General features: G+C 34.3%; 1 protein-coding gene across 5 annotated transcripts in view; it reads left to right on the forward strand.

Annotated features, from left to right (window-relative positions):
• Positions 1–26005, forward strand: part of SMARCAD1 (SWI/SNF-related, matrix-associated actin-dependent regulator of chromatin, subfamily a, containing DEAD/H box 1) — a 76533-nt gene extending 50528 nt beyond the window's left edge. For all 5 annotated transcript variants that reach the window (XM_059376049.1, XM_059376067.1, XM_059376039.1 and 2 more), the window contains exons 11-24: positions 6256–6346; positions 8894–8993; positions 9675–9734; positions 9837–9912; positions 11446–11581; positions 12080–12217; positions 14484–14579; positions 14675–14792; positions 15011–15132; positions 16803–16991; positions 17616–17734; positions 18893–19075; positions 20063–20172; positions 24183–26005. In XM_059376049.1, coding sequence (XP_059232032.1) covers positions 6256–6346; positions 8894–8993; positions 9675–9734; positions 9837–9912; positions 11446–11581; positions 12080–12217; positions 14484–14579; positions 14675–14792; positions 15011–15132; positions 16803–16991; positions 17616–17734; positions 18893–19075; positions 20063–20172; positions 24183–24244 — 1600 coding nt within the window. In that variant the 3' untranslated portion in view covers positions 24245–26005. The remainder of the gene's footprint in view (positions 1–6255; positions 6347–8893; positions 8994–9674; positions 9735–9836; positions 9913–11445; positions 11582–12079; positions 12218–14483; positions 14580–14674; positions 14793–15010; positions 15133–16802; positions 16992–17615; positions 17735–18892; positions 19076–20062; positions 20173–24182) is intronic.
• The last annotated feature ends 833 nt before the right edge of the window (positions 26006–26838 follow it).

Raw genomic sequence — 26838 nt, forward strand, 5'->3', positions numbered from 1 at the left:
ATGCTTTAAAGAGCCCATATTCTTAAATCTATTTTTGGAGTAGAAACAGATCAAAAATGAAAAGGACACTTATTAAATAGTTTACATAAGGAAAAATTTTTAAAAGTGTATTTCCCAAAACTGCTACTGTCAGTAAAATTCCTTGTCGGAATCCTTACAAAAAATAGAGACTAAATTATTTTTAATAATAAACTCATACAACAGCCAGTACATATGAAAATGGCATTTTATAATTGTGAACACCCCCATTTTGCATGGTGTTGGGATATTGGGATGGGGAGATTTTGAACTTCCTTTAAGTTTATTTTTAAGTGGTTTGGGGACTCAGAACTATTTAGAATGCCTTTTCTTAAGAAATGTATAAAATTGTTTATTGTGGTGATATTTAAAGTTACAAAAACTTGGAAACAATCCAATTTCTTAAAATCAGAATAGTTAGAATGAGTTATGGTATATCCATGCTGTATAGTGTTATGCAACGTTAAAAATGAGCTACATCTGTTCAGAATATTTCTAATAGGTATTTAATAAGATGAGCACTAGGGCCTCATTAAAATTAATTATCTTAGCTGGTGATTTTATTTACTTCTTCTAGCATTTTTCTAGTTAATGATCAAAGCATATTTGCTGATCATTGGTTAATTAAAAGTCAAGGTATGGTTACTGGCCTTTAATAGTAAGCTACAATCTTTTCTGTGCCCTTCTAGGGTGCTATGGGATGGTGTAGGGAAACGTCATGCAGTTCCCACAAAGAAGCTCTTTTCTCTGTTGCATAGAAAGAACTATGGCCATGTCAGCAAATTCATCTCCTAAAAGTGTAGTTGGAGCTGCTCCTTCTTGTTCTACAGCATTGGATATGGGGAGTTCTTCACTCTACAAGACTTACCCAGTTGAGTCTACTTTATAATAATTTGGATTTTAAAAAATCAAGTGCTTTATTGCATCACTTAAAAAATTTCTCTCTTAAACCCACATCCACAAAGGCCTGTTACTTGTAAATAGTATGATCAGGTAATAAATTATCCTTTCCATTAGGCTGAGGAATTTTTTGATGAAATATATAATGAGAAAAATAGCTCTTTTTTTCAAAGTGCTCTAGCCCAAAATATAACTTCTAATTACCTGTGTAATTTACTTAGAGTAAATTTAACTTACTTAGAGTTTATTTAAATGCACTTTTAGGGGGTGAAATTTGTTGTCTTGGTTTTTATTTTTAGCCAAGGTAAGAGTTACAAGCTGTTATACTTGGTATACTGACCAAGCATCGTCGCTGCTTAACTTAAGAGATATGCAAAGTAGTTGCCTTGCCTTGGGAAAGCATTTATTAGCACGGAGGAAAATTTTGAACTATCCTGATGACTAAGCTATCCTGCTTTACTTAACAGAACCAGTTCTTTCTAGCAAAACTATGTTAACTATTCATTTTCTTATTACAAATTTATATGAATTATAACAGAAAAAAAATGCCTATTAGTGGTTAAGGACATACATACCAACATCCTTAATAAAGTTTTTGCAGAGGAAAATAAAATGTCTCTTAGTCTCAAAACCATTACATTCATCATTTTTATTTTAAAATGTCAAAACTAAAGATGCCTAAAGTTAAAATATAGTATAGCGAGGGAAAAGGGAAAAGAAAAAAATCATTATTTCTCGCTTTTCCTACCATTAATGTAGCCATCTCTCTCAAACTTTAGCTTTTTATCTAAAATTTATTGGGTTTAAATTGTCTTAACTGAAAAGATTTCTCAGATGTTCATTATAAAGTATATTTAATTATATGTGTCCTGTCTTTTCTGGGCTAAATCTACTTGAGGTTTTTCTGATTTTGTCTGTCCTCAACTTGACGGGATGGTTTTCTGTCCTGTTGTAAACAGTTGCTATGAAGCTGTTTGACAGTGATGTGATTGCACATCAATACTGCAAGTGCGATTTGACTAACTCAAAGTACTATGATGAAAATACTTCAGTAGTTTGGATATTACTGTTAGTATAAACTAATGTTGTTATAGTATTGTTAGTACAAACTAATATTGTGATAGTATTTTCAGCAACTGTGTTAGACTTATGGGACGTACAACTTTTGGTCAGCTGGTATCCCTAAACTTGTTTCATATAACTACTTGAAACAAGTCTCCCTAGACTATTTCTGCATTTTAAACTCAAAGTTAGCATATTGTATGGACTCGTGTTGTTTCTATTTCAGGCTTTCTCACCTTTCAAAATAATTTTGATGCTAGTTTCTATGGCAGGAGATTTAAACCCACTTTAGCTAGTTTCTATGGCAGGAGATTTAAACCCACTTTAATTTTCACTCTGAAAAGAAATTATAACTGTCTGAAAGGATTTTTTTTTTACTCCTAACAAAAAAAGTATCTTCAAAATAACGTGCTGCCTCATTTTCTTTCATGATCTCAGAAAACTTAAAATAAAAAAAATCATTTTTTCCTTAGTAAGTGTTAAGAAAACCTTCAGTTTAAAGGTATTTATAGTCTGTTAATGAGAATAGAGCACTTAACTAATTCAGAAGGCCTGGGCCTTCTTGCCATTTGGGTAACCCTGAACATTCTTACCTGTAAACTGGTGGTTGGGGTTCATATGTAGTCATGAAAAAAATTAGAGAACTATAGAATGTCAAAATAAATTGAATAAATGGTAGATACGTCTGTACAACATCTAAATATTAGACTCTGCTAGAAAAAGAATACAACTGCCCTGTTTTAAAAATTTGTTACAACAAGTGAATCGGATTTAAAACATCTTTGTCAAAATTGCGTTTTCATTGATCTTTTGCATTCTGAAGAAAAGATCTGTTGATGGACAGCACCATGTTGGGATACTAAGCTACAAAAAGTTACTTGTAGCTTAGATAAATCCAGTAGAGAGGACATACACACACAAATATATATACGTATATAGATGTAAACAAGCATATACACACATAAATACTTGTGTTTTTTTTTTTTTTAAATTACAATATAGCAAAGCTATTTAATGTCCGGATCAAGAACAGCCACCAGAGCTGTTTTGTGATTATGAATGAAACAGTTTTATTTAATCAAAAAATTCTGTGTAGTACATGCTTCTCAATATTCCTTCATCACTTTTTAAAGTTGTGTGCATACTGAAGAATATATTAACAATTATACTAGCTTTTCAATATTACTTGGCTGCTTGTGAAAGATTGATGTCGGGATAGCATACTGGCCCTCGATGCATTAGTAAATGGTGTGCTATGCCTACCTTACCAGTTTTTATCCTTGTCATGAAATGGGAATTTATGTGTGTGGGATGAATAAGGCCTTGAGAAGGACTCAAAAATAATAACTCAGTTTTGACCATAGAGTGTGGGTGGGTCAGAGAGAGAGAGAACTTTTCATGTTTTGCTGTTTAAGGGATGAACTCTGGATCAGAGTTGGATTGGATACTGTCTCTGCCACTGCAGACATGGACTTGGATAGTTATGTGACATTGGACAAATTACTTACCTTCTCTAAGTTCCACAGTCTCATCTGTAAAATGGGGATAATAGTCCTACTTGCTTGATAATGTAGACTAAATGAAGAAATAATGCATGTCAAGCCCATAGCATTGTGTCTGGTCTGTAATAGTATTCCAGTATTAGCATTTTCTTTCACCATTATTGTAGGAGATTTACTTGGATCTGGAAATTAAAATATCTATGAGAATATATTTTATTTACTATTACTTTCATAGTGGTAGTAGAAATTATATTGGCCAAGAAGGCAAAGACATTTTTAAAAATGAACTACAAAGACTTCAATACTGCTGATTTTTAATTTTTTTTATTTTTATATTTTTTAAAGATTTTATTTATTTATTGGACATAGATCACAAGTAGGCAGAGAGGCAGGCAGAGAGAGAGAGAGAGAGAGAGAGAGGAGGAAGCAAGCTCCCTGCCGAGCAGAGAGCCTGATGCAGGACTCGATCCCAGGACCCTGAGACCATGACCCGAGCTGAAGGCAGTGGCTTAACTGAGCCACCCAGGCGCCCACTGCTGATTTTTTTTTTTTTAAAGATTTTATTTATTTATTTATTTGACAGAGATTATAAGTAGGCAGAAAGGCAGGCAGAGAGAGGGAGAAGTGGGCTCTCTGCTCAATCCCGGGCTCTATCCCAGGACTCTGAGATCATGACCTAACCTGAGCTGAAGGCAGAGGCTTTAACCCACTGAGCCACCCAGGCGCCTCTAATTTTTTTTTTTTTTTTTTTTTTTCATGAGAAATGTGTAGATTGCTTACCTCATCAGTTGAAGCATAGATTCTGATTTAAGATGGAAATCTTTATACCCCAGCTCTTTCACCTCTGTTCTAATTAAGGTATATTGATTTTAAAATTTGGCCCGTTAACTGTTTTCTTATACCATAGTTATGTCCAGACTCTGTCCCTCTGTGCAGATAGGATGTGTGTAATAGGAAATTAAGGGGGCAAGATCAAAGCTGAAGAATGAGGACACATGGCCTATCCTAGCTTTCCATCTTTTTTTTTCTCCTTTCATGTTGTTTTTTTTTCCCCCCCCTCATTTCTTTTTTCTTTTTTTAATTAGCATATAATGTATTATTAGCCCCAGGGGTACAGGTCTGTGAATCGCGGGGTTTACACACTTCACAGCACTCACCATAGCACATACCCTCCCCAATATCCATAACCCAACCACCGTCTCCCTACTACCCCCCCCCCCCCCCAGCAACTCTTAGTTTGTTTTGTGAGATTAAGAGTCTCTTATGGTTTGTCTCCCTCCCAATCCCATCTTGTTTCATTTATTCCTTTCCCATCCCCCAAGCCCCCCATGTTACTTCTCAACTTCCTCATATCAGGGAGATCATATGATAGTTGTCTTTCTCCGATTGACTTATTTCCCTAAGCATAGTACCCTCTGGTTCCATTCATGTTGTCCCAAATGGCAAGATTTCATTTTTTGGATGGCTGCATAGTATTCCACTGTATATATATACCACATCTTCTTTATCCATTCATCTGTTGATGGATATCTAGGTTCTTTCCATAGTTTGGCTATTGTAGACATTGCTGCTATAAACATTCAGGTGCATGTGCCCCTTTAGATCACTATGTTTGTATCTTCAGGGTAAATACCCAGTAGTGCAATTGCTGGGTCATAGAGTAGCTCTATTTTCAAATTTTTGAGGAACCTCATGCTGTTTTCCAGAGTGGGTGCACCAGCTTGCATTCCCACCAACAGTGTAGGAGGGTTCCCCTTTCTCTGTATCCTCGCCACTAGCTTTCCATCTTAATATGGGCTATATGTTTATGTAGGGCGCATGGGACTAAATTTCCAAATGAAATAGACTTCCTTATTTAAATCTTAGCCTTCCAGAAAACACTTTGTAGCTATTCAACCTCAGGCAAATAGCCTCAGGCAAAATTTTCATCTGTTTAAAATAATGGTAATAGGCAATCTTTACAGGGTATTAAAAGATTAAATGAGGCCGTGCTTGAAAATGATGTTTGTGTCTGTCTCTATATATATGTTTGGTAATAACTGTTACTACTTTTTAACCACTTGAACTTTTAGGGGAAAAAATACTGTTTTCATCTATTAACCTTCCATGTTACCTTCTAGACAAGTTATTTCCAAATTATGTGTTTACAGATTAAATGAGATTTTGACACTGGCTTGCTACTTTCTACTCACTGATGTTCATCGATGTCTAGCAAGTTTTCATTTGTACATAGTTCAAACACAAATATACACATATGTACGCCTTCTAGAAGTACACATTCCACTGATACTAGAGGTGATTGACATTCATTTAGTCATCCCGGCAAAGGCAAATTAAGCTTGTGTTTGTTGTCCTAATATTTGAAGTTCCTTAATGTGGTAAAATTCAAATCCATACAATACCATTTTCTAGTATAAATATTAGGTTAGTAATATGTCATATTAACATAATAATTTGATCATTTATGGAATTAATTTGGTGGCATTACATTTTGACTGAGTATAGAAATGTTTTTTTTATAATTCTTATAGCCAGAAAAAATAAATCAATACAAAATAAAATTTGAGAAAATTGAAAAAAAAAATGTATTGTGTTTTGGGCTGATTTTCTTAACTAAGTATAAATAGCTTGTATAACATAAGGTAAAAGGTAAGACTAGACATAGGTATTTCAGGTTTTGTGTGCACTGTAAACTTAACCTTCATGTCGGAAAATTAGTAAAGGAAACTAATAGAAGTGCAAATCCATAATATTTTATAACTCTCTTTACCAGTTTATCACTCAAGCCCTATCAGAAGGTTGGTTTGAATTGGCTGGCATTGGTACATAAACATGGACTTAATGGCATTTTGGCAGATGAAATGGTAAGTAGTACTCTGTTTCTAGGATTTGTCATTAAAAGGTGTTCTTGCTCTCATTTAAAAAATAGAGCAGTTTACAGCTCTTACTTTAGTATTTTAATACCCCAATCACCCCTTTTAATTTTTATTGCTTCTCTTAGCTCTAGCCTCCTCATTGTACCCCAAAATGAAAATGGACTTGTTTTCTTTCTGATTATCAAATTCATAAATACATGTGTTTAAAAAGTTAGATTATATAAAAGTACAAAAAAATTCAAGATCACTCATATTCCTACTGCTTTGAAAGTATTATTTGATGTGTATCTTTTCAGATTGTTTTCTTCTGCAGGTGTTTGTGTATGTACATATACATATATACATATGTATATATGAGATTTTGTTCTGTGTTTTCTGTACTTACAGCTTTTAAATTTTATAGAGAACATAAATCTACACATTGATCAGCAAATTTTATAGATATATATAAATAAATCTACACATTTATTAGCAGCATCAGTTCAGCCATTTTGCTTTTGTTAGATGTCTCCGAGTTTGTGTTTCTTCCCAAATCACATTTGCTTGACACTAAGCTTAGGAAATTCATTACAACCTAGTTCAGGTATTGTCACATAGACACTGACCTTTCATCTAACCTAATAATCCTTCCTCTTTTAAAAGTTTATTAAAAATAAGTTCTGTTTAGTGGAGAAAATGTTTATTAAATACACATACATTACATTGTATATTACATTATTAAAATAAAAATTACATAGTGATCTTTATTCTGTAGTTACCTTCCAGTAGTGTTTTGTATTTAAGACTACTCCCGCACATACATCATACTATCATCATAACAGAGATGCTGTTCATCTAATACAAAGCTAAATAATATGTGCAGGATTTCAAAATAGTTATAAATTAGATACAGAATATTACAGTTGTAGAAAACTGGACTTGAGATTCATATCTGGGTTTGGGGCCCCAACTTTGTCTTTTGTGTGCTAATCCTTACCAAGTGAGGTATGATATATAAAACTCTTTGTGACCTGTAAAGCACTATAAGTTAGTGTCTTGCTTGGTCTACTAGGACTTGCATAATGAAAGACTAAAGACTGGGTGACTTAAACAACAGAAATTTATTTCTCATAGCTTTGGAGCCTGGAAGTCTAAGACAAGGGGTTGGCCAGTTTGGTGTCTCCCAAGGAAGACACCAAATGTCTTGTCATTTGCAGATGGCCACCTCCTCCCCATGTATCACATGTCTTTCTCTTTGTGCACACACATCCCTGATGTCTTTTTCTCTTAAGATGGGGATTGGATCCCCATTCTTGTGATCTCATTTAACCTTAATTACCTTCTTAAAGGTCCTGTCTCCAAATACAGTCACATTGTGGGATAGAGCTTCAACACATGCATTGGGTAGTGAGGGCAGTTCAGTTCTTAACAGTTGGTAATGTTTGGTTCCTCCCCAATACCCTTTAAAAACAAAAGAACAAGACAGAAAAAAAGCCTTCATTGATGTATAATTTACTTGTAGTAAATGCACAAATGTTAGCTTGGTGATTTTTTTACATATATGTGCACCTGTGTGACCACCCTCTCCAGATCAACATTTCTGTCATCCCAGAACATTCCCTCATGCTCCTTTTCAGTCATTGCCACTACCACTCTTTGGACACCTATAACTATAGATTTTTTTTTCAAATTTTGAACTTTATATTAATAGTGCCATATAGTATATACTGTTTGTTTCTGGTTCATTTGGTGCATGATAAAGTTACTGAGTTTCATCTGTGTTCTTAAATGTATCAGTAGTTTGGTGTTTTATTGACATGCAGTAGTCCTTAGTATAAATATGCTACAACTTAATTTATCCATTCTCCTGTTGAAGATTTAAGTTATTTGCAGTGTTTGGCTAGCTACTGACAGTAGATAAAACTACTGTCAACATTCTTACTCAGGTCTCTTCATGGACATAATGTTCTTATATCTCTTGAAAATATACTCTGAGAAGTGAAATTTGGTGGAGGATAGGATAGATATATGTTCAAATCCAATTAGTCATTGGAACATGGTTCTTAATCTATCCAGTGTGTATAAAATATCTGTTATATAAAACAGTGACCAAGATTATGTCCTTTGTATACATTGCAAAGCTCTTCCATATTATGTGTCCCATTTTAACTAGAAGTTAGGATACATCCTGCTCATTAAACTAAGTTATATATAACTATATATAACTAGTATATAACTAGTTAATATATGTAACTATATATAACTATATATAAGTTAATGTATATAACTATACAGTATATAACTAGTATGTATAACTAGTATAGTATAGTACATAGGATGTATAGTTTAACTCATTAAACCAAGTTATAGTATCATTTGGAGATTATGATCTGTTTTATCTGTCACTGAGAACTAAGAACATGATAGAATTCTCATAGGGTTGCATTTTAGGGAATCAAAAATAAAACCAGAAATATTATTTTTCCTTTTTTGTTTTCTAGTATTTTTTGTTTATTTTAAAATTTCATATATTGTCTTTTAAACATTCAATTTTAGGGCCTAGGAAAAACTATTCAAGCCATTGCATTCCTGGCATACCTCTATCAGGAGGGTAATAAAGGTCCTCATTTGATCGTTGTTCCAGCATCAACTATAGGTTTGTAATACTGTGAACAACCATACTTGACTGTTTAGTGTTTTATACAGGGAGAAGAAAAACTGTTTATGTGTGATTTCTTAGTTTGTGGAGGTGAATATTGATTCTGTGGTTCCCTTATACTTTTCTCCCCTTTGTGTACGTATTTGTATTTGATTGTACTGGACATCTTTTAAAAGAAAATATCTCAAATACAAGTCAGTTATTCAGCTTTCAAATTATTATGCCTCAAGGACCATCGATCAGATCATTTGTTTTGGTGATACTTTTAAAAAATTGTTGTAATGAAAAAAATTGCTTTAATGAGTACCTAATTTAAGAGAAACAAGTGCTTTTAAATTTATAATTATTTATTGAATCAGAAAGTATACAGTTAATCCCCACTGAAAGTACTTAATTGATTGGATGTAGACTAGAACAAGTGAATGTACGTATGAACGTAATCCAAAAACAACCTCTTTAAATTGGAATTTAATCATCCTATAAATATAATGATTGGTCCTCTGCCTTTTGTTTTATATTTCAAAATTATTTTAAACATCAGGAGTAAAATTGTTAGGGTCTTTGTTTTTTAAAGATCTTGTATTATTTTGCAAAAGAAAACTTTCTAGATAGAACTCATTTCACTGTATACACCTAACCTATTTAGCAGATGCAAGTAATACCTCTCTTGTTACCTAGATAACTGGTTAAGAGAAGTTAATTTATGGTGCCCCACATTAAAGGTGCTCTGTTACTATGGTAAGAATGTCATTTTGCTTTAATTGGAAATTTTATTTAAAATCCTAACATATCGCAAAGTACATTAAATAAATCAACGTGTGTGTTGTTTTTAAATTACAGGCTCTCAAGAAGAACGTAAGCAGATTAGATATAACATCCATAGTAAATATGAAGAATATAATGTAATTGTGACCACGTAAGTATTGAGAAAAAAATATTGTGGGGGAGATATTGTGTAACCCTATATTTAAAAAAAATATATTTAAGGGGCGCCTGAGTGGCTCAGTGGGTTAAGCCGCTGCCTTCGGCTCAGGTCGTGATCTCAGGGTCCTGGGATCGAGTCCCGCATCGGGCTCTCTGCTCAGCGGGGAGCCTGCTTCCCTCTCTCTCTCTCTCTGGCTGCCTCTCTGTCTACTTGTGATTTCTCTCTGTCAAATTAATAAATAAAATCTTAAAAAAAAATATATATATATATATATAATTAAAATATGTTAATAGTAACAGGAAAGAAAGTACAGGCTAAGGACCATGCAACAAAAGTATGGAATGACTTATGTTGAATATTCAGGCATGTTTCAATTTTTTACTAGTACAACAGATGACTGGTACTGGTTATAGAAAGGTTTTGTCCACGTGATTGAAAGCATAGTTTTATAGAATTGTTTCAGTTAAACTTCAAGTGAAACTGAAGAAATGCCACCAAAATGATTTATAATATTTGTAACTTAAAAATGTTAATTATTAGTAATTAAGTATTAAATACATTGGAATCTCACTCTAAATGAAAAAATTGAATTAAAATAGAAGGATGAAAAATAGAACTTTGAATAAGTTAGTCATTACTTGGTATAACCGTTTAGCATAAATATCCAACAGAGAACTTAATGCTGTCATGTTGCACTTTTAAAGTTTTTTTTATTATTTTATTTAAAGATTTTATTTATTTATTTGACAGACAGAGATCACAAGTAGGCAGAGAGGTAGACAGAAAGGGGAAGCAGGCTCCCTGCTGAGCAGAGAGCCCAGTGTGGGGCTCGATCCCAGGACCCTGGGATCATGACCTGAGCCAAAGGCAGAGGCTTTAACCCACTCAGCCACCCAGGCACCCCGTGTCATGTTGCACTTTTAAATATAGGTTATGTCAAGTTCATATTAACTGTCAGTATTTAGTTACTATTTCCATCAACTACTGACTTCTGTAGGAGGCCATAATTAAAAGGTGAATCCAAAATTCATCTTTCCTACATAAAATGGACTCCATTTTTATATCTAGTCCAGTACTGCTAGCTACTATTAACCGTTTTTTCTTGGATGTACTCTACTAGTTTAATACAGTATTATTATGTTCTTAACAAATGTCTTCATTTTATGTTCTTTTTTTCCTCCTGCTTTTGTTCTGAAAATGTAACAGTTCCCGAAGTGTTGCAGATAACATACAAATTTTACCCAAATTGGTTTCTTCTTAGTTCTATAGAAGTTGTCTAATTATAACATTAAAATTTTCCTTTACCTACATATTGCAGCTTTTATAACTTGGTTACATGTACATAAATAGTTATTGTATACAAGTGGATCAGTATTTATTTGAACACCAACTATGTCCAAAGGTATCTTTCAGATACTTGCTACTAGAAATATATAAATAAAAGTAATTTTAGAAAGCATAAAGTCTCACTATGGTCCAGGCTTTTAAAGGTATAACCTTAGAGAATTTTTTTTTTCGTGACAGGTATAATTGTGCAATCAGCAGTTCTGATGATCGTAGTCTTTTTCGACGGCTGAAACTTAATTATGCGATTTTTGATGAGGGCCATATGCTAAAGAATATGGGCTCCATCCGCTACCAGCACCTTATGACAATTAATGTAAGAGTATTTTGTGAATGTTTCCAATGATAATGAAGTTATGTATTGTTTTAATGTTTTAATGTATTTAGTATTTTATATCAGGGGTCAGCGAACTTTCTCTGTAAAGATCCAGGTAATAAGTATTTCATGCCTTGTGGGCCATCCTCTGTGACTTGTTCTTTACTTCTGTTTTGTTTTTCATAATCCTTTAAAAATATAAAACCCATTTTTATTAGCTCATGAGCCTCAATTTACCAACCCCTATTCTATGTGATAAACTTTATGAATATCAAATACAATCAAGTTACCTACTTATAAAATGAAACCATTAGTTTTATACTTCCTACCTTAAAATATAATAGATGATAATTTTTCTAAATTACTAGTCTTCATCTCAGAATGTTACATTATTATTAATAAAGATTTTAATTTTTTTTTCTCCCCTACTGAAGGGTATAGAGAGGAAGGATTTGGCTCTTTAAAAAAGAAAAGCTAATCTAAATTTTACTTTCACAGGCAAATAACCGTTTGCTGCTCACAGGCACACCTGTACAGAATAATCTGTTAGAACTCATGTCACTGTTGAATTTTGTTATGCCACACATGTTTAGTAGTAGCACCAGTGAAATACGAAGAATGTTTTCTTCTAAAACAGTAAGCATAAATTTATATTTTCTCCCAAATATATTACTTTGTGTTTTGGGCTTTTTTTTTTTTTTTTTAAGATTTGTATTTATTCATTTATTTGACAGAGAGAACACAAGCAGGCAGAGAGGCAGGCGGGGTTGGGGGGGTGGCAGGCTCCCTGCAGAGCAGAGAGCCTGATATGGGGCTATCCCAGGACCCTGAGATCATGACCTGAGCTGAAGGCAGAGGCTTAACCCACTGAGCCACCCAGGTGCCCCACTTTGTGTTTTATATAGGTAACTCTTCTGTCTTTTTTTCTTGTTCTCATAGTGTATACATGATACTAAGTTTAAGAAGTGCTACCCCTATATGACTTGGAAAGTCTGCCAAAATGCTATAGGAAATAAATTGGTGACATATGTAATTGATACCCAAAAGTTGTAGTTTTAATATCCTAATATTCTGAAATGACAATTCTAAATTAGTGGAGTGTTCAGATATAGAATATGTGGGGAAGGTTTTGTCATTGCATTTACCTTACTAAAATTTGGTAAATTAGTACCATTTCTTTATAGGTAAACTGTAGGACTGGACAAAAGTAGATTATCCAGAACACTCCTATACTGGGAAAAAATGTTTTGAAATAAAAGTCCATAAATTCAGAAGTAACAGTTTTTAAAAAATTTTCATTTATTTTGGAGAGAGAGAGAGGTGGGGGTGGAAAGGTGAGGCATGGAGAGGGAGAGGTAGGATCTCAGGCAGACTCCTAGCTGAGCCCATGACCCAGAAGGCCAGAACCTGAGTCAAAACCTAGAGACAGGTGCTCAATCTACTGTGCCATCCAGGTACCCCAAAGTAGTAATTTCTTACATTACACAAAGAAATTCTATATACAAGAAAATCTGGTTAATTTTCTCCAGGTTACTTAGAAAAAGTACAGTATAGGGATGCCTGGATGGCTCAGCTGGTTAAGTGTCTAACTTTTGATTTCAGCTTAGGTCATGATCTCGGAGTCGTGAGATCAAGCCCCACGTCAGGCTCCACACTCAGTTTGGAATCTGAATCTGCTTGAGATTGTTTCTCCCTCTCCTTCTGCCCCTCCCTCTGCTCACATACCCGCACATGCTCTCGCTCAAAGAAAGAAAGGAAGGCAGGAAAAAGAAAGGAAAAAATACCTTTTTTTTTTTTTTTTAAGATTTTATTTATTTGATAGACGGAGATCACAAGTAGGCAGAGAGTCTGGCAGAGAGAGGGGGAAGCAGGCTCCCTGCCGAGCAGAGAGCCCGATGCAGAGCTCCATCCCAGGACCCTGGGATCACGACCTGAGCCGAAGGCAGAAGCTTAACCCACTGAGCCACCCAAAAAAACATCTTTTAATAAAGAAAAGTGCAGTATGGTTTTCAGGAACTCTTACTAAGCTCTCCAGTACAGCAGAGTTTATATAGCTTCTTAATTCTTTCCCGTTACATATATTTTGCAAAAATTTTCTATGATATTCTTCCACTGAAAATTAACTGCCTTCTAAACTTTCAGTAATATATTCACTCCCACTTGAGGGTCTAATAGACTATAGAATATGGAGGACTTCCTCACATCTTAGAATTCCACTTCTTTAATTCTTCAAAATTAACAGGGCTTAACTAGGAACCATCCATGTCTTTTAGAACACATGGTGCACATCACCTGTACTAGCTTTCTTTTGGGGTCATTTTTCTAGATATAAGTACAAATTTTTTACTTATCTCTCTTTCTCTTTCCCTTCTCTTCTCCCCACCCCTTAAACACACACAGACACTTTTATGAGAGCTATCTGGTAATTTAGTTATGGCTCATTAGTTATGACTTAAACTTCTGAACACCATCGTAGTTCAATTTTATTAGCTCAGCAGAATACAGGAAACCTCAAAGTACGTATGGAGCTTGAAGAAGTAGGTTAATAGCCCAGAGTTAAAATGTGGAATTCCATCAAGAATGAAGTGAGTTTCTTTTGGAAAATAACTCAGATTGTGGTGAGGCTGATTTTCACATTTTGTAATCTTGCTAACTGTGGTCATTTAAATGAGTAATTTCTAGGGATGCCTGTGCGGCTCACTTAGTTAAGCAACTGCCTTCAGCTCAGGTCATGATCTTGGAGTCCCAGAATGGAGTCCCACATTGGGCTCTCTGCTCAGTGGGAAGTCTGCTTCTCCCTCTCATGTTCTCTCTCCCTCTCTCTGAAATAAATAAGTAAAACAAAGTAAATAAGTAAATAAATCATTTCTAAATGGATGTGTTCTTTTGTTTTTTTATTTAGAAATCAGCAGATGAGCAAAGTATATATGAAAAGGAGAGAATAGCACATGCGAAACAAATTATAAAACCATTTATTCTCAGAAGGGTAAAAGAAGAGGTAACTTACCTGCATATTTATTGTGATGATTGTTTTTTAGAAATCTGTTTTCTTCTTTATTTGAAAGATCTGCTTAAACTGTTTTCCTTTCTCAGGTTCTCAAGCAGCTACCCCCCAAGAAAGATCAAATTGAATTGTGTGCAATGTCAGAGAAACAGGAGCAGCTCTATTTGGGTCTTTTCAACAGATTGAAAAAATCTATCAATAACATGGGTATAATCTGATTTTCACAATTGCATGTAAAAAGTAATCCTGTATTGGTCCTACATTTTGTTTAGTCCTGTTACAGTGGGATTTGCTTGTTTTTAAAAACTACTTAGAATTTGAAGAAATAATTTTAAACTTGTTGTTTGCACTGAGATGTATTTCAGCAGACAGCTGTAAACTTGGTTTTGTTTTTTTGTTTTTAATGTGTGCTCTTTGGATCACAGAAAAAAGCACAGAAATGTGCAATGTCATGATGCAATTAAGAAAAATGGCCAATCATCCTTTATTACATCGCCAATATTACACAGCTGAAAAGCTCAAGGAAATGTCTCAGCTTATGCTAAAGGTAAGGATTTCATATTATGTTAACATTGACCTTTATTAACACTGTTAAACATAAGGTTAAATTGTCAGGCTACCTAAAGATGAGTCAAGCCTCATAAGCGTATTGATCCATTAACCTTGTATTTAAGAAAAGCATTTTTTGTTAAAGATTTTACACATTTATTGACAGAGACACAGAGAGAGAGGGAACACAAGCAGAGGAAGTGGGAGAGGAAGAAGCAGACTTCCCACTGAACAGGGAGCCAGATGTGGGGCTTGATCCCAGGATCCTGGGATCATGACCTGAGCCAAAGGCAGACGCTTAATGACTAAGCCACCAGGCTCCCCCCAAAAACATTTTTAAGACAAAGTTCTAGATAATTTAAAGGGAACATAAAGAGCTGAGAAGGCTAACAGTCTGTATTAGGAGTCAGCAAACTATGGCCTTAGGGCCAACTATGACAGTGGCTGTTTTTATAAAGTTTTATTTTAACACAGCCACATCTTTCTGTTTTCTGTTTTTTGTGACCTCTTTCTCATTACAGACATACCTGGGAGATATTGCAGGTTTGGCTCCAGACCACTGCAGGAGAGTCAAATGAATTTTTTGTTTCCCTGTGCATATATAAAAGTTACGTTTACACTGTACTGTAATCAATTAAGTGTGCAGTAGGATTATGTCTAAAAAAGTGTACATACTTATATTTTAAAATGCTAAAAAAAAATGCTGCTGTCATCTGAGTTTTCAGCAAGTTGTAATTACCGATCACCATAACAAATACAGTAGTAATGATAAAGCTTGAAATATTTTAAGATTTACCAGACAAAATGAGCAGTATTGTTGGCAAAATGACACCAGTTGATTTGGTCAACACAGGTTGCCACAGACCTTCAATTTGCAAAAAGCACATTATCTGTGAAACCCATACACAAAAAAGGTGAAGCAAGGTATGCCTCTATAAGGGTAGAGTTGAGGAGTTGCAAAATAGATCATTGTGCCTACAGAACCTACCCAAGATATTTACTGTGTGGCTCTTTACAGAAAGTTTGCCAATTCCTGATTAAGATTGCCATAATGCACTTCTTTATTTTACCAAAAAGATCACTTAGATTTTATGTCCAGGGCAGTGAGTTGTTTCCTCCATTTGTTTTCTTCATGTTTTTATTATATTTTGTCTATAGTTTTATTAATCTTTATTTTTGTCTCGTTCTCTGTAACACCCACCCTTAGTTCTCCCTTACAGATCTTCATGTTAAAAGCAACTATTTGCTTTTAAAATGTTTTTGTATTATTTTAAATTTATTATGGAAAATTTCAAACGTGTAAGTAGAGAGAGAATTGTATAATGAAATCCTCTGCCCATGTAAGCTTTACCCATTTTTTTTTACAGTTATTATCTAGAATGACACTACTTTTGTTTCATCTAGACCCTTCCCCAGGATTATTGTGAGCCAAATTCTAGATATTACTTCATCTATGAATATTTCAGGATGTTGTCTAAAACAATAAGGACTTTTCTCCCTTTATTGTACCTAAAATAATGAATATTACTTTCCTTTGTTAAGTTGTACCATGTAAAATGTGCTGTTTAGCTACTTAATATTTTATCAGATGTGAACAGTTTTTTTCAATCATTCTGGTCATATTATAAATTATCTTCATTTTGATGTTGAGTATTGTTCTGTTTTAAGGAACCTACACATTGTGAGGCTAATCCTGACTTGATCTTTGAAGATATGGAAGTTATGACAGACTTTGAATTACATGTACTTTGTAAACAATATCGACATATTAATAACTTCCAGTTAGACATGGACTTGATTTTAGATTCTGGAAAATTCCGAGTTTTAGGATGCATCTTGTCTGAATTGAAACAGAAGGTAATAAAGAAGAATGCTACTCTTGTATTTTTCCAGTTAGTTAAACTTCTTTAAAATAATGGTGGCATGATTTGACTTTCTTGAGGCTTTAGCCTATATCTGTTATACGTATTTCTAGAAATTAATGCTTTGAGCATTTAGGGGATATATTTGGGGATATGTTTTCCTGATTATTTTTCCTCTTTTGAGTCTGAAAAAGAAAATAGAAGTTAGTAGAATACATTTATATTGATGTTTTTAAAAAATAATCTTAAATGTCCTTACTTCATGAGTGACAATCTATGTCACTCATAGATTGCCTCAAAATTAGTATTTTGAGGATACCATGTTATTTAAATACTACTACTATTTATATGTGAAACAGCTTAAATTTGTAAGATCATAATCCAAATAGTACTTTTGTAGCTATTTTCATTAACTATCCTTGAAAATCAAAGCAGAATTAAATTTTAGGTCTGAAGTTTAGAAATTAAGGTAGTTTTATTTATATACAACTTTGTTACATCTATAACAAGAAATTTACCTTTGCTGTGGTCACTTGATTTTTATTAAAGAAGCAGTTGATCATTAGATACTTATGATTTTATTTTTCCGTGTATCTAATCCATATATGTATTTTCACAGGGTGATAGAGTTGTATTATTTAGCCAATTTACCATGATGCTGGATATTTTAGAGGTTCTCTTAAAACATCATCAGCATAGATACCTCAGATTAGATGGGAAGACTCAGATTTCTGAAAGGTTAGTATACTTCACTTCAATTTCAGAAAATCTCCACCTCACCTCCAAATAAGAGTAAATGTTGGAATTTTAAATATGTACCAGGCATTTGATTGAATTTTATTACTTTTGAGTCTTCTATGTGGTTATTTCAAATCATTGATTGTCCTAAGATATGGAAAATTTTCTAAGTTTTAGATCTGAATTGCATAGAAATCTGTTCCTGTATTTAATTAGAATGTTTTCTCCTTTAAGACTCATTCAGACCCTTGAAGCACCTTACCTTTAAACCAAGATTGTTTAAAAAGCAAAAACCAAGATTGTTTTAAAATCTTGGGCTTTTTATATTTTAAGAGTGATTGAATAAGTTTGGTTTGTTTATTTTTTTAATTCCCAAATATTAAAAGATTGTCTTAAAAAAAAAAAAGGAATACTTTCTCTAGTGTGTTTAAACTGCATTATCTCTTTTGGTTTATTTTTTATCAGCCAAAATGCATTTTTTTTTTCCTGCATTAAAGATAGAAAATATGCTAAAAGAGAGAACACACTGCTCTAGTTTGATCTTAAGATCTTTAGTTCATCTGGTATCAAGAGCAGCTGCTATTAGGCTTCTGAGAATGCTAAAGATTGAAAAGTGATATCCAAAATTTAGATAAGCCTGAAGTCATTAAACAAAGGAGAAAGTAACTCTTTGGCATTACTCAAACCTGAATAGTTGAATTAAAGTGAGAACTAGTAGAAAGAGAAATGGTATAAAAGAGAAATGTTACAGAAAAGAAGTTGGTAGGGTGCCTGGATGGCTCAGTGGGTTAAGCCGCTGCCTTCAGCTCAGGTCATGATCTCAGGGTCCTGGGATCAAGCCCTGCATCAGGCTCTCTGCTCAGCAGGGAGCCTTCTCCCCACCCCACCCCGCCCCGCCTGACTCTCTGCCTACTTGTGATCTCTGTCTGTCAAATAAATAAATAAAATCTTTAAAAAAAAAAAAAAGGAAAGAAGTTGGTGAATTGGGAAGGTCTTTCAGTAAAGTAACTGTAGGAAAGGTAATTATATTACCAAGAGCATGTGTTTACATCTTTGGGGGTTTTTTTGTTTTGTTTTGTTTTTCAATGTAGTTTGATTGTTTTCAGTTTTAGCTATATACATTCTAGTGAAATTTAGCCTGATATATTTATCTTATAGGATTCACCTAATTGACGAGTTTAATACCGATATGGATATCTTTGTGTTTCTGCTGTCAACAAAAGCTGGTGGCTTAGGAATAAACCTCACTTCAGCGAATGTTGTTATACTTCATGATATTGACTGTAACCCCTATAATGACAAACAAGCAGAAGACAGATGCCACAGAGTAGGCCAGACTAAGTAAGTGTTTTGAGTTGAAATTGATTTTTAACCAAATGCCAATTTAATTTGTATAGAATAGTAGAATATGGTCTGTCAGTGTCCTGCTTCATTTTTGTATTTTCAGCAGAGCTTGGCTGCTGATAGATTTCATACCATCAGTGTTCCTATGTAACATATTCATTTTCTAGTAGTTAAAGGAAAACAACCTCCAACATCACCCCAATTAGTTCTGCAGCTGATGAAAACAAAATATACCAATGGTTCAGCTCTTTTGAAAAATATTAGTAGTTAAAAAGGCTTGTTAAACCACTGAAAAGCCAGATAGAGAGTAATATATATACTATTGTTACCCTGCAATCCTTTAGGAAATACATTATTGAGTTGTAGATATTTTAGGTGAAGGGTCATTTTGACATTGGATCTTAAAGAGGTGCCAGTACCTATAATTCAACTCTACTTTCACATATAAGTAGTGAATAATCAATGTTTTCTATTTGGAGTGTGTTACTATATTTCCAAAAGGTCTTGATAAGTTCATTTATGAACCACATATTTATCTCTACGTATTATGGGACGAAAACTGCCTGTGTAATCTTTGTACTTCACTATACTTTCTTACTTTTTATACTGAACTATTTAGTGGAACCTGACAAGTAAAGCATGTTCTTTTTATTTTTATTTATTTATCTTTGTTTTTGTTTTTGTTTAACATGTTCCATTTTAAAATGAATACCTAACTGAACCCAGACTGTTTGTTGTAGTAAATTTTACCAGTAATTTTTGGATTACAGATATCTTGGATTAATAAGAAAGGTCATGTAAAAGTTACATGCGCAGAAAACATCAATCCCAAGTTTGAATAAAAGGGAATTTAAAGTTAAAGATACATTTGTTATACAGTTTTCGAATTATTTTTATTGAACTCTGAGATGTTTTGTATAGCTTATATGTATCCAAATAATTTTATATTAAGTAACCAATGGACATATCTTCTATTTACTTTAGGGAAGTACTAGTTATAAAATTAATAAGCCAAGGGACAATTGAAGAATCCATGCTAAAAATTAACCAACAGAAATTGAAACTTGAACAAGATATGACTACAGTCGATGAAGGTAAGTTGTTTGTAAACAGAAACATCAATATTTATTTATTTGAAAAGACATCAAAGTAGCACTAGCAAGGGATTAACAAAAATTGCCCAAATCCTTCACTGGCATCCAGTATAGGAAAAGCATGTTCATTTCAAAAGTACTACAGTAACTAAGATTATTTAGCCAGAATTGATACAAACACTTGATTTTGGTTAATTCTGTGTCTCCTATCCCTTATCTCATGACACCAAAACCTGTTCTCCTTTAGCACTGCTGCCACCCACCCAGGTATATAGATTTTATTCTAACAGTAAGTCTTTCCATAGAACCATCATAGTTACTAGTTAATTGGGGTTTTAGCAGTTTGATTTTTGGGCTCCCCACCATGTTTATATAGGCTGCTTCTTATGGACTGGTTCATTTCCCTGAGAACATATTCACCCAATCTTTTGTGAAATGAGGGTGGTGGGAGATAGAGTATAAACCTATTGACTGCATTACTCGAGCTAAAGAAAAGCAGGGGAGGAGAGAGGGCTGTTGTCATATTTATATAGTTAATTTTCCTGTTCTAATAGAGCTTCACTATCTTCTACTATGCCCATATTCAGTGTCCTCTGATTAAAGCTTTTCAAAGAATAAATCTTTTTTTTTTTTTTAAAGATTTAATTATGTATTTGACAGAAATAGACAGTGAGAGAGGGGACATAAGCTAGGGGAGTGAGAGGGATAAGCAGGTTTCCTGCTGAGTGGGATCTGATGTGGGCTCGAACCCAGGACCCCAGCATCATGCCCTGAGCTGAAGGCAGATGGTTAACCGAATAAGCCACCCAGGCGCCCCAGTAAACTTTCATTTGTTTATCCGGGGTAAATGGCTGGCTCTGTTGGGCAGGCTTTAGATGTTCTACTCTTCTGTTTTAACTCTGTATATTCCTCATCCTTTGGGAGCCGTGTATTACCTCCGTGCCTTGAGTTTGTGCTGGGGGGGGGGGGGCAGGAGGGTTGGTTTAGATTCATAGTGTGAAGTAACCTCCTTCCATTTTCTATCTTTTGTTCACTGAAGTTTTTGCTTTGTCTATTCTGCATAAGTCAGCTTCCATTCTTCTATTTGCTTTTCATCTCCCCAAATTTGTTGACAGCTCTCTCTTCACTATTGTCTTTTTCTTCTTTCTCTTTTGTATAGTGCCCCTAATTTCTTTTTTCCATGGCATTTTAATGGTATTTCAGATAAGCCCAGTGTATGTCCGTATCTAGTCATAATTCACGTAAATTATTTGTATTTATGTAAAGTTGTTTGGTCTAAAATTTTAACCTGTTATGTTCACATCAAGTATCCTTTAAAATAGCAGTTTATTTCAGCTATGCTTTTAGACTCTTACCTCTAAAGTGTTTAGTTATAAAGAATCATTCTCCCATTTAATACGCTTTTTTTTCTGTAGGAAATTTTCCTCTGTCTTGTTAAAGCTATTTTTATCAGTTTTTTCTGGTGTTTTTTTTTTTGGTAGGCTAAGAGTACAATAATGTCCTTATTTTTTAATTATGATGATTTTGTCATCTTTGCTTTTGGTTTCATTTAAATGATTAGGCACTGACCTAATGAGCGTGCATGTACCCTTTTCATCTCTCACAGCGAAGATCTTTTCCACTGTAAACGAAAAGTATATTTGTAATTGAGTATATCTGTGCTTTATGTTAACAATCTTGCCGCCCCGCTCCATGAAACTATGAAAGAAAAGTGCCATGATTTCTCTCAGAAACGCTTGTCAGATTTTTGTGTTTCTAGAGCTTGCCTTAGTGGTTCTCAAAGTGCAGTCCCTGGGCCAACAGCAACAACATCACCTGGGAAATTGCCTTGAGATGCAAATTCCCAAGCCCAACTCCATCCCTGTTGAGTCAGAAATTGGGAATGGAACTTGGTAATCTTACTGTGGTTCTGATACATGCTAAAGTCAGAGAACCACTGCTTTAGAATAAGGACTGGGGCACCTGGGTGGCGCAGTGGATTAAAGCCTCTGTCTTTAGCTCAGGTCATGATCCCTGGGTCCTGGGATCGAGCCCCACATTGGGCTCTCTGCTCAAGAGGGGGCCTACTCTCTCTGCCTGCCTCTCTGCCTACTTGATCTCTCCCTCTGTCAAATAAAGAAATAAAATCTTTAAAAAAAAAAAAAAAGAATAAGGATTGTGGTTTGGGCATGTGTTATTTTTCTTTAATCTCTTAATGTGATTATATTAATAGATTTTCTACCTTTTAAAACTTTTAATAATGGAAATTTTCTAGCAGAGATGTTGAAAGTATAAGTGAATTTAGCAGTTCTAAACATTTTGCTTCATCTACCTTTTTTTCTCAGCCATTTCAATCAGTTATTGACATGACATGTCATCCTAAATATTTATCATTGCCTTTAATTTGCTACAATACCATCATTACATCCAAGAAAATTAACAATAATTTTCAAATATTACGTTTTCCCAATTATCCCCAATGTCTTTTATAGCTTCAAAAAAAAAAAAAATCCAGATTTCACACACTGCATTTTATTGCATTGTATCTTTAGCATCTTCAAACTTAGAATCTGAGTCTCCTTACCCCTTTTTCCTTCTTTCCACCTCTCCCTCCCTTCCCAGAATACTGAATCTTGTACAGTCTTGTCTTACATTTCTGCTTTCTTGTCTTACTGTCTTCTGGAGGACAAGTTTCAAGTTAAATTTCATGGGCTATTAAGTCTGTGGATGAACCTCAAGACAAGGGTGTCTGTGAACTTGAGGGTTTATGGAATAGTCTGTGTTTCTGTGCACATGTTTTTAAATGAAAGAAGAGTAGATAAAGTACTCATAATTTTAGATTATAATTGGGGTGTGTATGTATGGCAGGGAAAAGTTGTTAGTTTGGTTGTATTTAGCCACATCTAATTATGAAATTACTCATTGCTATGAATGTACAAATATTTATGAATTGTCAACTATATCATTGTCACTATAAACTAATATATCAGCTCATCTCTAAATAGTCTTGAGTGATTAACTGACGCAAGATTTCAGTTTTCTCACTTTAGAAAAAGCCTGGGGGCACCTGGGCGGCTCAGTCGGTTGAACATCTGGCTCTTGGTTTCAGCTCAGGTCATGATCTCATGGGTCGTGGGACTGAGCCCCATGTTGGGCTGCATGCTCAGTGGGGAGTCTGCTTGAGAGTCTCTCTCCCTTCACTTGGGAGTGCATGCTCTCTGTCTCAGATGAACAAATCTTAAAAAATAAAAAAAAATCTGGAATGCTTCTTTCATAAGTGTCTAGATACTGGAGTCTGATTTAATTGAAATACGGGGCAAACCTTGGGAGAAGGTTATTTACAGTGGGCACTTTAATCTTCCACTGGTATGCCTTATTCATAATCTTGTTTAGATGTGCCAGTTAAGTCTAAGTGATCGTATCTTTGGATTGAAAGTAAGGGTGTAGGTGAATGATTTCTGTTTGGTTGTCTTTGTCTTCACTATTCAATTTGTTGCATAAACGTTTTTATCGAGTAAACCTGAGTAGTAAATACTGTGTGCTATATGAATAGAATACGATCCAAACTAATATGTGCCTGTCTTTATATATTTCTGTCAGCTCAGAAACCTAGCCTCTAGAGTACTGTGCTGGCAATATGAACATAAGCACAGAGGAAATAGCCCTAAACATCTGTAGGGAATTGCAAAGGTTGTTATGTTTTGCTTTGTTTTAGATTTATTTAGAGAGAGAGAGAGCATGCACAGTGGGGAGGGGCATAGAGAGGGAATCTTAAGCAGATTCCGATCTGAGTGCAGAGTGCCTCAAAGGGCTCAGTGTCAAGACCCTGAGATTTGGACCTAAGGCAGAACCCAGAGTCAGGGCTTTAACGAACTATACCACCCAGGCACCCCTCATGAAGGTTTTTAACAAGGAGTGATGTTGAAGCAAACTGGGCTTTGAAAGATGATTTAGGAATTCACCGAAGTTAGAGAAAATATATTTCATAAAATATTTTTATTAAACTTTTAATGCCCCTTTCTGACCTGCAGGTGACGAAGGGAGTATGCCAGCAGATATAGCCACATTACTAAAAACGTCAATGGGCCTGTGAAATTAAGAATTGTGAATTCCTAATTGATGAGGAAATATCAACTTGGTGCACTCAAGGACATTTACATTATGATGACCATGGGGTTTATGAACATTTATAACTTTTTATAATTTCCATATTACATTTCTCATAGTATGGACAACTTTTTTGCCACTAACTGAATTCTCCAGATGCTCACATGTGAAATTTCAAAAAAAAACAAAACAGAAAAAAAAAGAAAAAAAAAAACCCACACAAATATGTAGTCCTGAAGATGTTGAATAATCATTTTACAAAACAGTTTTCTGAATGGGGATTAGTTGGTGATTGTTTGTAACAAATATGCTAATGCTTTAGAAATGTCAGTATTTTTGTAATTATTTCTACCTCCAAATATATATATATTGTCTTTCACTGGATAATGTGTGTAGATTTTTACATGTGCCTTATTTGACAATGCTTATGTCTTGTTTTTCCTTGTCTCATTTGAAATTCTTGTTTTGTTAGTTTAAAGGATGCAGCTGTATAGATTATATAGCTTTCATTTTATTGCTATTTGAAGCAGATGTTCACCACTGTCAACAAGAACTCAACCTGAATTTAAAGGTGGCATTCCATTTACTAACACCCCCAGGTCCTTCCAAGTACTTCTGTTAAAACAAATTTGTTTGGCTAGGCACTAAGTTGTTTTCCAGTGATAGTAACGAAGAAGCCCTTGGTTCATGGATTAATCCCTTGCTCCATGGATTAATTCCTTCTGTTCATTTCCCCACTGCACTAATTGTGCTTATTACTCTGCCTATTCTTGTGCATGTTTTCATTACTTTCCCTCTCCTGGCTTTTGCTTCTCTTGAAACTGTTGCCCAGTCACTTCTGCTCCAGTTCTCTTTACTCTCTAAATAGTAGTTTATTCTTGCCACGTATCAGCACAATGTGGGTAACATTTGTCTAGCCTGGCAGAACAGGTTAACAGGCAATTTCACGTCAAAGCAGACTGAATGTGACTTCGTATTAAGGCAGCGTTAGGTACTGCATGGAAATAGGTCATTAACTTTAAACACTTCTCAAAATATAATTTAACAGTTTCCAGAATTTCCAGTACAGGACCTCCTGAAGAGAGAGCCATTGTTCAATTCAATTCAGTGTGGGTGACAAAGTGAAATTTAGAAGAAGTAAAGTGTCTATTTGATATTTAACTCTTTATTAAATCTTTCTTTAAATTTTTGCCTGTCAGTCTATCTTGCTGTTTTTATTATACATCAGTTTCTTTGTATAACTTGTGAGTTTCATGTGTTTTGTTTTTATTATGTAAATATCATTATAAATAAACTTATTTATAAATCATAGACTTGTTAATTTTGGAGATTGTATTTTCAAGGCATCCTGACTTGCTCAGATGCTAAGGTCATATAATCCTCTGGAATTAGAAGAGTAATGAAGCTCTCACAGCAATCTTCAGATACTATAAACTCTGAACATGATTCAGTAGATTTACCCAATCTTGAAGGTATATTGGATATAATGGATATATTTTAGTATAATGGGGCTAGAAGGAATCTACAAATATTACTACCTCCTCCTACATCGCAGGACCCAAATCTTTTGGATTCTTGGATATACTACCTTTCAAAATCTCGTAACTTTTCTGTAATAATGTGTCTTTAGGGATAGGCTGTTCTTTTGATGTTATTAAGTCCATATTATCTTTACTGAGATGTGGTTGTGTTCTCCCTGTAATGTTCTATTATGTCTTGGGCTTAATAAAAATATTTGTGATCATAAGTTGTATTTTCACACCCTTTTTAATAGTTTCTAACTCTCCTAAACACAATATTGAGTTCAAATGAGATTGTTTGTGCTTAATATTGTCTGTTTCTCAATAAACTGGAATTTATTACTTAGGATATATTCCCATTAGTCTTTTCACTGGACTCATGTTCGTTGAACATCATAATCCATTACCAGTGGTAAAGAGCATGTGAAGCCATAGTTGGAATTTCATCTTGACCAACTGAAGCAACTTCTATTTTTTAATATAACTTACAAAGAGGTAGAAGACATTTGCCTTATGTATTTCATAACTATATTTCTGACCTCATAGACTTGTAGCTTTATACCAGTAGATACTTATATTGCAACTTTAACTACTCTTGTTTCTGACTGTTGGTGTTAATGTATAGGGGTTAGATAGGAGTATTGGATTTGGTTTGCATTTGTGTGGCCCTAAGCAAGACACTTAAATGTCCATAAAATTAAGCAATTCTTTTAACTCTTTCTTCCCAGATTGTGTGTTTTCTGATTACAGTCTGCAACTCTGATTCATGCATGTTCTCTCTCAGCAAGGAGCCGTTTATTTTGGGTACAGGATGGGATAATGGAATGTGTTGTCCCTTCAGTAAAAAAAGATGACCTAAAGGTTGATGATGATGCTATGATTGAAATGAAATACTTCCTTAGGAAACCTGCTGTGTGATTCCATTTTATATTTGAATTACGATTTGTGTAAACAACCAGGACTGATGTTGTGAATTTTCATGTTAGATAAGCATGGTAGTTCTCACTTTCTCTAAATTCCATTTTCATTAAAACTTGTCAGAATGTAATTTTATGGCAGA

This window comes from Mustela nigripes, chromosome 1 (genome assembly GCF_022355385.1).
Source record: "Mustela nigripes isolate SB6536 chromosome 1, MUSNIG.SB6536, whole genome shotgun sequence".
NCBI classification, from domain to species: Eukaryota; Metazoa; Chordata; class Mammalia; order Carnivora; family Mustelidae; genus Mustela; species Mustela nigripes.